Below are 12,018 nucleotides of genomic sequence, written 5' to 3' on the forward strand. Positions count from 1 at the left end.
AGTCTGCGTGCAAGTGAACAGTGCAAGAGAATTGCACTGTTCACTTAAAAATAGTGAACAGTGCAATTCCTTGCACTGTTCACATGAACAGTGCACCACAATGCACTGTTCACGTTAATTGCAATGAACAGTGCAATTAACGTAAACAGTAAACAAAAAGCGACGAATTCTTGCTTCTCAAATGCTGCGTTTCCAACGCAGAAAAAAGGTGGGTCCCAGTGAACAGCACGCCTCAATTTTAATTAACCAAACGGCTGCAACTGCGTTTTCAATAAAACGCAGCCGCAGCCGCAGCCGCAGCCGCAGAGCCAAACGGGCTCATAATCACCTCTACCTCCAAAGCAATGAAGATTCATGCCTTATTTGTTAACTCGATCCAACCCACTTTCCCAATTAAACTGCAAAAACCGAATTGTGAAAAAAAATTTGATTAAATTGATTAGAATATTTAAAAAACCAACCGGTTCGGTTTGGTTTAATAAGCTTAAAACCAAACTGAACCAAAATTAATAAAAAAACCGAGCCAACCGAAACCAAACCCATTAGAAATTATAAAAAAAAACCCAATATAGTTTTTGGTTTTTAATATAAAATAACTGAACTGAACCAAAACTGAATCAAAATCAAACCGAATCTAAACCAGTTAGTTGGGTTTTAATTTTTGTTCTAAAATAACCGAACCAAATTGAAACTGATCGGTTTAAACCAGTTTCAGTTTTTTAAAAAAAATATTAGTTTGGTTATTTTTTAAAATAAAAATCAAACCAAATCAAAATTATCACTCTTATCTCCAAAACAATGAGGATTCATGCCTCATTTGTTAACTCGGTCCAACCCGCTTTGCAAAGATATTAGAAAGCTTTGCTGCTTCAAATTTCTTTTCTTTGGGTTTGGTAATGTCGGTAGAATACTCTATACAATACTCTTTAATCATAGAAAGAACCCTTTAATCTTTAAATTCTCTAGTATTTCAAGAATTACCAAATCATAAACCCTCCAGCCATAGGGTGGAGCTAACTAGATTCCAGATTAAATATGATCATACATCAAATGCAGTTGCTTTGTGAAAATGTTTGTGCACAGTGAATGCTTTTGCTCAATGAGTTCCATTGATCTGGTCAATCATTTTAACGTTTATTGATTATCTAGTAGCTTATACACCTACAAAGAAGATTACAGGAGTGTGCATTTGTGCTTATCTGTGTAATGCTGTCATGTCATGCTCCTTCACAATGCTGACAGACAAGGAAGCTTGACAGCTATAGTAGAAAAGGAACACCTTCAAACTTGAACATTGCCACTGTCTCTAATTGATATGTAATCCCTGTACAATCTAGATTTAAGGGCTCCCCGGTACATAACATCAGAATACAGTGCCCCGATTGTTTCTACAACTACAACCTCCTTTGCCACTACTAGCATATACAACACTACATATTAACATATAATATTTCATACAAAATCATATCTCCTTTACTTTTTCCTAGTTTTATCCCCTCTCTTTCTTTTCTGGAATTCTGACAACCAATCCTGGAAGATAAGTTTGTGCTGGGATTGTTCAGTTGTACTTTTTGGAAGTCGAGCGGCAATTCAACGCCAAAGAACAGCATGTCTTCCACTCTGTGGCTGATTTTTATAAACTTCAAAGAAAGAAATGCAGAGAATGTATAGCCAGTTCATATTCCCCATTCCAACTTCCATAGTTTTACTCACCTAGTATGATGCAGAACCTGCATAATCATGAAATCTCTGGAAAAAGCAAGACACTAGCTAGAAGGTAGAAGAAAGACACTAGCAGAAGTCAGAGATGGCCCATGGAACGCATCACCCATGTGCTAGGAGCTTCCTACCAAAAAGCTATTGCTGCTGCCAGAGCTTCCCATTACAAAAGGCGCAACAGCATCACGAACAAGGAACTTCACATTACGAGTCCCAGCATATTCCATTATCTCCAGACACTCCTGCAAGTCAGAGTCACTCACCAACAGTACCCACTCATCTTCGTCATCTAGATACTTGAGTTGGAATGTTCCAGTTTGCAATTTGAACCTATTTGATACTTCTTTGTAGAGCTGCAAACATCCCGCTGATGGATCAAACTTGAAGCGGATTATATCTTCTTTGTAACTGGCTTTTACAGTAATTTTTAAATCACCATCACAAAAACTAGTTTGCACTTTTGAATGCTTCCTCTCCTCAAAGCTCGAAGAGCTTGATATACTGCCATGCATCATGGAACCAGTGCCATTTGATGAGTCAGTCATGCTTGAAGAAGTAGGCTGGTTATGTTCTACATTTCCATCGTCACCCTCCATTTTGGTATCCATCTCCTTGGCGAAGGAGCTTGAGCTTTGAGACACAAAGTGAGAGTCGAAATTCTCTAGTATAATACCACCATTTTGCACGCCCCATTTGTTGCCTGCTTTTGCAAGAGAACCCGTGATGTCATTTTCAAGACAAGCCCAAGGTCCAGAGCCAAAGTTAGCCTGCTCACATAATCCAGCATCCATTGCAGCTGACTTGGCATCTTCACTACAATCAATCACATGAACGCAAGACTCCTTTAATACTCCCCTGCTACCTATATGACATTCTTCATTTTCTACTTTAACAGTAGAATTATTGCCATCAGTACAAGGAGCTGGACGTACAGAAACTACATCATGGTTAGCTGGATCAGAATTTCTATTGGACAGATTTTTCTCTTGAAATACAAAACCATTTCGAAGATCAAATTCTTGCATCATGGCTCCCCCAGCAATGAAACCACCTGCGGTGGGATCAAATTTCAGCCCTCCTTCTACCCCCTGAACAGTGTCAAGCACAGTCTGTATTTTTTTTAATGAGCGGTTCACCTTGTTTATCTTGCGGGATGGCCATCTGGATATTCCATGTTGTCTGCAAATTCTTTTCAGTGTTGTGGGGCAAACTACACAAGAAAGAAATTTAAAGATTAACTACAAATTCTTCTAAAAGATGGCTAAAAGGCTATCCTATCCTAATAAGATCTTTTGATAAAGGACTTTGGGAAAAGAACTAACACAAGGTAACCACCAACACTTCATCATGAATTACTAGTTTCATCAATACCAGGAATAAAAGAACCTTGGTTAATGAAGCTAAATGATCTAAAAAAGAATTTCAATAGTGGAAAATGACAATTTCTTGACTCAAATGAAAAGTTTTTCCGAAAGTTTAGACATTCATTCAGAAAGTTTAGATACCAAGTCTGATTTAATAATTATATACATGGCATGGAGCTCACCACCAATGCTTTTGGCAGCATCCTTGAGACTTCCAGAAAAGTATTGCTGAAGAACGCTCAGGCTCACAGTTTTCTCTGCTGTGCTTCTCTTTTTCTCCACCTGTCTTCTAGATCCACTCATTTTCTATGCAAAATATTCATAAAAAAAGAGTTAGAAATCAATACAATAAGCATGCTATTACTTCTTTTTCAGGAAAGTAACCAAAAGGGACAGAAATATGTCTTCAAGGAAGTTACCTGTTCATTAGAGCTATTTGATTCTGTTTGATCATTTTTTGAACCAGACATATTAAAAAGCATCTTGGCAGCCGAATTCAAGCTTCCTTCTGATAATGCAGTTTGAGAGCTGCCCTTTGAAATGGACATTGGTCTGACGCTTGGAACTGCTTCTTTTGGCAAACCATCTTCAGAACATTCCTGCCTAACAAATTCTGTCTCTGAAACCGTTCTCAAACTCTTACAAATTCTCTGCATGGTACCTGAGAGATTGTTCAACAGGAGTTGTTGGTCTGAACTGCCGTCTATATTGACAGGGAGAAAGAACTCTAAAATATAGTCCTCATCACCAGTGTAGGTGCTTCTTAGCCTGATTGCAACTGCAGCATTCAGACCATACTTGCGTGCATGATGAACAAGTGGATACTCATTTATATCATATGCCTTCACATCAGAGAAGAAGAATGGATGATTTGATTGTAGTGCTTTTCCAGCTATACCTTGCCCTTCCTCGATATAATGTTCTGCACATGCATGCACAAAACCTTGCATTTTTCTGTCATTCACATAGCAAGCTGTATCTTCAATGCACAATACACATTTACCACTTGACCTTGAATTGGCTTCCCTGACACGCACTTTCATGATTTCATCAAGAGCTTCCTCAGTATAATTGCAAGGAATCCACGTGAGAGCCAGTGGCAATCTATGTGCATGGCATACAGCTCGTAGAACATCAGCTATTTCAGACAAGGCAGCTTTTTTGTTGCTTGAGAGACACTGAAAAGTAATAATTTCCCTTAGATTAAGTGCTGAGTGAAAACAGAAGAGTTTAAAGCGAAAGCCATGTCATCTTTTTCTCTTAGTTTATTTAACTATCAATTTGCAGGCATCTGGTTTCCCCCCTTTCTTTTGGGTGTGAATGCTAGAACTATCCAATAAAAAAAGAAAAAGGAAGTTGCTGATAAATACCTGAGGAAGAAGTCGAGGAGGTGCAGTACTCCGTAAGTTCACAGCCTGCAAACCATCAAGTCAACAATTAGGGTACCATCTGAAATATATTTGCACATAAAAGTTTGGATTCTGATTCATATGGTAGCCACATAAAACAACTGGCAAGCTTTAATCATTGGTGCATAAATTTCAAGATGCAAAAATTGTCCGAGTGATGAAAATAAAGAGCTTTAAGAAGTAAGATGCTTCAAGGAAACCAAAAGGCATAGACTTTTATACACTCAACTAACTCAGGAGAATCCTTAGGTTGCATTTGGTTCAGAGTTGAAGGTTAGAGGTTAAGTGTTAAGGTATGAAGTGTTAATGGGGTAAGAAAATGGTTGAAGTGTGAAGTGTTAAAGGGGTAAGAAAAAGGTTGAAGTGTTAAGTGTTAAAGATGTTTGGTAAGTGTATCAAAATATAAGATGGCGGGGTTCAATAAATTTTTAAAATAAAAATTTATAGAAAATAATTAAAAATTAGGAAACGAAGTGTATTAGTAGGGCCTAATAGGGCCAAATAAGGAAAATGAAAGGAGAAATTGAGCGGTGAGGTGGAGGAAGGGAGAGAAATGCACAAAAATAAAAATAAAATTTTTTTTAACCCCTTTAACAAAGAAAGTTACCAAACAAGATTAATGGGGGTAAAAAATTAAGCCCCTTTTTGGTGGTTAAAAGTTTACCAAACAAGATTAAAAGGGGTTAAAAGTTAACCACTTTAACCCATTTTAATCTAAAATCAAAACCTTAGATGTATCAGTAGTTGTTTTAGAAGTATAAAAACAAAATCCAGGTAGTTAAAGATGTATTCCCATCATATGCAACAATTTTGCTTGCATCCTTAAATGATGCAGAATATTCAAGATAACAAAGTAATTCCCAGCAGAGAAATCTAACATTTTCTTCATAAAAATGCATCATATTATGGTTCTAAAACATAATATCGAGGGAAAGGAATTTATCCGTCAACAAAATACCAAGAATCCGTGCATACACGCTGGACTTGAGTCCAAAGATATTGCAGAAGCAAGAACAAGAGGCTTCCAAAGGGAGAAACTTATTTATGATCAACATTTTGTTCTCACTCCAGAACAAACAATTTCTGCCCTCTCTCTCTTTTATTAGATTTTTTAGTGGAAAACAGGTTGCTAGGCAAGTTACTTAATTTATCAACTAAATTGAGGAACAGAGACAGATAAAGGAGAACAAAAGCTTCTGTACTAGAATATGTAGTAAAATGAAACTAACCTCAAGTGCATGGCAAACATTTTCCATCTCTGAATCAAAATCCGGTTTCTCCTTCTTAGTGACAAGTTCCAGAACAGCACAGCAGGACATCTCATCAGGATCAAAGATCGGTAATGCAAAAGAACCCCGTACTTCATGATCAGCTGCCTGCTTTGCTCGTAAGTATTCACCCTTGTTATAATAAATTACATTTGACGTCCACTCTGGAACTTTGGAAGTAAATACACGACCAGGAAGCCCTAGAGTCAAACCAGGCTTCACTTCTGCAGGGAAGGTAAATGTTCTAGACACCTCTCGGAACCCTGCTAGCTTTTCGTCAAGCAAGTATGGTTGCTCTGTAGTGCTTAACATGTATTGATTCCCAATCCTTCTGGGAACCCACACTTGTGCCAAAAAACTCCCTCCAGATGAAACCTTCAACAAGGATAATGCCCTTAGCATCCTCTCATCAAGTGATGGTGCAAGTGGCCGAGCAATAATATGATCTGTCAAGTTTGAGAAACCATTTTGTTGACCAGCATCGTTACTGTGCTTTGCACCCAAATGATCAGTATCAATTGAATCTGAGGGATAACAAAAATGGGAATTTATTTGCTGAAGCGCCACTTTATCCCCACCACTGTAAGAAGTTCCAGCAGCATTTGTTGTATTTTGTACAGGAGCAGAATTTTGTGCTGCAAAACTTCCTGGATCAAAGGATGGATAGGATGTTGATGGAAAGGATGGCATTCCAAATGGATCAAGCATTTGATCCATAGCTGATGGGTTGTTGCACAATTCAGCATAAATATCAAAATTCATAAGCTCCGAAAAACTGTTGAATGGATCCTCAAGAAGTAAATTCCTCGGGGAACCATCTAAAGGTGTGACACCATCCATCTGAGCTCTTGGAGAAGCCCAGTAACCCGTCCCCTTTTCTTTTGACGAGAAGGGGTTCTCCATTTTTATACAATCAAGCACTCTCCTAATAACCTCTCCCCTCTTTTCAATCAGAGTACCATCCAAAGGAACTTAATTGACCTGATTCTTCCTCTCATATTACTACACTTGAACTCAACCTTCAAATTCATTAAGGTTTCCCTCTTTCCTCTGATTTTGTCCACCCTCTAAACAAAACACCTCGATTTCATCTCTTTTAACCTTCTTTGTTTTTTATTTGAACAACTACAACCAACTCAGGTACTCTTAAAAAAGCAAGCCCTTTACCTCTTTCGCCCGCAATAACCCACAGAACTAAATCTCACCTCCTTCCAATCCTGCATAAATATAGCAGCACAAGACCATAAATCAAGATATATCAGCTTTCAGCTACCACTAAAAACATGTCACTACATGCGCGGTCTAATTAATACATCACTCGGCAACAACAATCTAATAACATGACATCCAAAAATTTTGCAGTCTCCAAAGCTTCCGTGATTTAATGGAGCACTAGTCCAGACTCCACAATCAACAATAACTAACAAGACCCACCTCCAAGTTTGTCCCCCTCGCACAGATAAGAACATAAACATAACTAAATATGAATAAAGATTGTGTCTTTGTTATGCATATGTGTATAAAGCTTGAGTTTTTTTTTTTTTATGTGGGTTTGCTCAGAAATGGTCAACAAAGACACTGAATGATTGAATTCAAAGTAAAAGATTGTGTCTTTGTTATGCATATGTGTATAAAGCTTGAGTTTTTTTTTTTATGTGGGTTTGCTCAGAAATGGTCAACAAAGGCACTGAATGATTGAATTCAATGTACAAGAACAAAAGTGAATCAAGACCACAGAATGATTGAAATCAATGTAAAAGAACTAAACTCCAACAAGACCACATACATAACATCAAACTTAACCTTAAAAGAAACAAAATTGTCAAAAAAAACACAACCACTTACAAATCCCAATCTCCTCGAAACTTTGCGATTTGTTTCAGTATGGAAGAAGACAAGGGAGAGAATCAAGTTTTGAAGGGAGAAAGAGGGAATGCCGTGTATGAGTAATTACTAAAAAGGGAAGCCCTGGTGAGCAGGTAAGTAGCAGGTTTGGATTTGGCGAGCTGATGCCGGTGCTAGATGTTTCTATGCAGAAGACCTCGCGTTTACTAAGAATAGAAATGTTGGTTATCCTAGTAAATTCCAGGAGCAATAGTAGTAACCGTAATGGAATAGAGGAGTTAACCATGCGCAAAGACAAGCGAACTCAGAATATATTTTCTTTTAATTCACTGTTTTATGTTAGAATTTTGAAAAAGGGTAGGGTAGTAAATCTGTTAAAAGTTAATATTCTCATACAGCTTCAAAGGACGGAAGAGGCTGTCTGGTATTTCAAGTGTTTTTAAAATATTTTTTATTTTAAAAAATATTAAATTAATTATTTTTTTAATAGATATATATTTTTAAAAGTTTTAATGTTTTAATATTAAAAAATAAAAAAATTTTAATATATTTTTAAATAAAAATCACTTTTAAAAAAGTAGTAAATATCAAAATATCAAATATACGTTAAAAAGGGTGGTTTGACAATGATTTCAATCTTATTAAAAATATCAAAATGATATTTTTTAAATATATTTAAAAGTATAATAATAATTATTTTTTAAAATAATAATTACTTTTTAAAATATTTTTTATTTAAAAATATATAATAATATTAAAAAAATAATGATACGTTGTTCATTAAATAAATAAATAATTTCAAAATGGTAAAATTCCTCAATCGTCCATAATGAAAGAAACAAACTCATGATTCTTGATTTGTAAAGATATGTTGTTCGGTACTTTTTTTTATTTTTCTATTTAAATCGAATATAAACATATAGTCGAGACATAGTTATCTTGATAAATAATATATATCTATTCAGTTATGAAAAATATATAACTTCTAGAAGATTAAAAAAAAAAAAGTCATGGGTTTTTTTTAATTGGAAAGTATTTTTTTTTAAAAGTATTTTTCTTGCAAAGTGCCTAAAAAATGATTTATTTTTTTATATTTATTGGTCTCATGAAAAAAAATTAGAAAAAAAAAAATTGATGTTTAATTATATCATGAACAATAAGTTGGAAAATGACTTATTAATATTTTAAATTTTTTTCAAGTTTATTAAAAAAACGATAACTAAATATTATAGATAAAAAAAGTTGGAGGATGAAATTGAAAAGAAATCTAATTTCATAAACTACTTTAAATAAAAAAATAACAATTAAAATAATAAATAATAAATTTGACAGAAAAAAAATATGAAAGATAATTAAATATATATATATATATAAAAATTATAAATTATTTCAAATAAAAATAAATAGCAATCAAAAGAACAAGGACTAAATATGATAGATAAAAAAATAATTTAAAAAATAATAAAATAAAAGCAAATAATAATAAATAAATAAGGATCAAAGTTGACATAAAAATTAAATTAAATTAAATTTTAAGGTCAAAACAAAATATATAACAATAAAAAAAAACAAGGACCAAATATGATAAAAAAAAATTAATTAAAAAATAATAAGAGAAAAACAAATAATAATAAAAAATAAGGACCAAAGTTAATATAAAAATCAAATTAAATAAAATTTTAAGGGATGAAATTGAAGAAGAAAAAGATTCAAAACAAAACATATAACAATCAAAAGATTGAGAATTAAACTTGATATAATCAATAAATAACAAAATATTTCAGAATTTTCCATAATTTATGAAAATTATTTCAAGTTAATTTTTTCTTTGACTGAAAAATATTTTTCATTAATCAATTTTTCTAATAATAAACAAATATAAAAAATTTTAGATAGCAATTTTCAAAAATATCATTTTTCATGAAAACAAATAGGGTTATACAATTTATTTGTTTTTGTGGTAAACATTTTGTTTTCCAAAAAAAAAAATTAACTTCTTTTGTTTAAGATTATTTTTTAGTGTTTTTAGATCGTTTTAATATGTTAATATCGAAAATAAATTTATAAAAAATAAAAAATATTATTTTAATATATTTTAAAATAAAATATGTTGTAAAATATAATTATTACTATATTATCAAACTTACTAGTGCATGTGCTTTCTTCATAAATAGAGGAGTTTACAACAAAAATTCTTAAATATATATTCAACCTTTTGGATGTATAGAACTCATTCATCTATCCTCTTTAATTTTGTTTGTGAAAAACAATATCATTGTTTATTTGGACAAACCAAGAATAACATAAAACAAGTAAAGAGCCTGAATTTATGTGTGTTTAGTAATGTGGTGTAGACTAGTCATAAAAAAATCACATAAAAAAATTAATTTAATGTTTTTAAGATGAAAAATAATTTGAAAAATAAGCTAAACCACAAAAACAAATCCTTGCTTCCTTTGTTATGTTGAAGTTGAAGATAAAAAAGCATAGTAATGGAATTTGAGCTAATCTAAGTTTTAAGTTATAAGTTAAGTGGATTAATATAGATTAATCAAATGGATATGATTTTAATTTTTTTATATTAAAATGATGTTATTTTGGATTTTTTAAAAAAAATATTAAATTGGGTTTTAATAAGATTTTTATCAAGTTACATTGTTACATGTTGGTGCAACTGGTTTAATAATTATGACAAGAAGTGAAATAATAGCTTAATAATTTGTAAAAAAAGAATCAATAAAAGCTCATTATTATCCTACTCATCCTTCTCCCATCAGCATTGTCGATAGCCTCACCTTTTTGAAAAGAAAATTAATGGTGCGGTCCAAATGATAAGTTTACATTTATTGTGAAATTTAATTTTCCATGGAAAAGTCCTTGCACGACTTGGAAAATCGTATAAGAAAAGGATACTTTTCACACACCATAGAAAGTAAAACTCCATTACAGACTCTCCTTTAGTAAAGAAGATGACTTCCAGCAAATTACCAATTGCTAGCTGGTAAAAATGACATAAATTTCAAAGATAGGTTGATGTTTTCTAGGGCATACTTCAATTTTACCCCTATTGTTCTCTAATGTTGCACATCCATCCCTAAAAGTTCATGTGCTCCTCCTAATTGTTTGGATAGCTAGAAAAGGTCTTTTATTTTTCATTGTTTTTATCTACCACTCTTGTTCTACTCATATTTTATTTTGTACATGAGATACTTAGTATTAGAAAGCATTTGGTTATTGTTTTATGATAAAAGAGACGGAGATAATAAAGAAAAAACATGATTGATTAAATAAATAAATATATAAACATATAATAAATTTGTTATTGTTATAATTGGAGAATGAATTTTTATACTTTTAAAATTAAAAAACAAAAACCAAAGAGACTTGTTCCTGGTCTTTATCTTTTTTATCTCAAAATAATAATCAATTGCTATATTAAATCCACTTAAAAATTAAAGAAACAAAAGTTCAAGTTGGGATTTTTATTGGCTAGTTCATTATAGTGATCAAAATAGAAACTTCTGAAAACTCTAAGAATAATATTGAAAGATTTTAAATCACATGGATAAAGATAGGAAATTGTTGAACATGTAGGGGTATAAAATATAGTTTACACTAGGTCATTCCCCCGCACCTCACGCTGACTTGTGTGAATTTTCTTTAAACTTTAAAAAATAATGTTGCTAATGTGTTTTTATGGTAAAAAATTAAATTATATAATATTCACGACTCGAGAATAAAATAATTTTCATAGAAAATAAATTATAAAATTTAATTCCTGATAAATTTAATATTAAATAATAAAATTAAATAAAAAAATAATAAAAAAAAAACAATGAATAATACTTTGTAAAGAGAGGGTTGAGTTCTCCTCCTCTTTTAGTTTATGGTAACTAGCTTTGGTGCCGACACTTTGCCACAGCGTTTAACTATTTTTTTTTTTTATATAAAAAATAATATTTAAATGCTGAGATGAGGTGAAAAGGGACATAAAAAATCAATCATGATAAATCTATAACAATAGCAATTAAAGCTGAGCCAACTAAATATATCAAATCAAATCTATGATTTAAAATTTAAATTGAAATAACCTGATCAAAATATAAAAATAACTATAAAAATATTTTAAAAAAAACTATACTAAGTTGTCAAACTCACTCGAGTAATAACATATAAAACACCTATCTTACGCCAGACATAGAAAAGAGATCGGCAATGACATGATCCCACTGGCATAAATTCTCGAGGAGAATTGGAAAATAATAATAATAATAATAATAAAACAAAGTATATATATATATATATATATATATATAATATATATAGTGGGGGCGGGCGGGGGGGCGATCGAGACGTGTGGTGGAAGCTCATAAATCAATAATTAAGAGAATCATGTACTGTTCATAGAATCTT

The 12,018-nt window shown here is 32.2% G+C and overlaps 1 protein-coding gene across 1 annotated transcript; it reads right to left on the bottom strand.

Moving 5' to 3' along the window:
* Positions 1–1,280: 1,280 nt before the first annotated feature.
* On the bottom strand, positions 1,281–7,906 carry LOC118027845 (protein NLP8). The gene is made up of 6 exons (XM_035031335.2): positions 7,606–7,906; positions 5,722–6,977; positions 4,454–4,498; positions 3,503–4,261; positions 3,266–3,389; positions 1,281–2,929 (listed from the first exon to the last, which is right to left on the bottom strand). Exons 2-6 carry the CDS (start codon positions 6,661–6,663, stop codon positions 1,836–1,838), a joined length of 2,964 nt encoding a protein of 987 aa, XP_034887226.1. The 5' UTR covers positions 6,664–6,977; positions 7,606–7,906; the 3' UTR covers positions 1,281–1,835.
* Positions 7,907–12,018: the final 4,112 nt, after the last annotated feature.

The sequence above is a fragment of the Populus alba genome, chromosome 17 (assembly GCF_005239225.2).
Source record: "Populus alba chromosome 17, ASM523922v2, whole genome shotgun sequence".
In the NCBI taxonomy this organism is placed as follows: Eukaryota; Viridiplantae; Streptophyta; class Magnoliopsida; order Malpighiales; family Salicaceae; genus Populus; species Populus alba.

Excerpts from the sequence above, each read along its gene's own strand:
- LOC118027845 (XM_035031335.2), bottom strand. The coding sequence starts at position 6,663 with ATGGAGAACCCCTTCTCGTCAAAAGAAAAGGGGACGGGTTACTGGGCT. Across the intron at positions 4,262-4,453 it reads CTCCTCGACTTCTTCCTCAG|TGTCTCTCAAGCAACAAAAA; the intron begins GTATTTATCAGC and ends ATTACTTTTCAG. Across the intron at positions 3,390-3,502 it reads CAAATAGCTCTAATGAACAG|AAAATGAGTGGATCTAGAAG; the intron begins GTAACTTCCTTG and ends TATTTTGCATAG.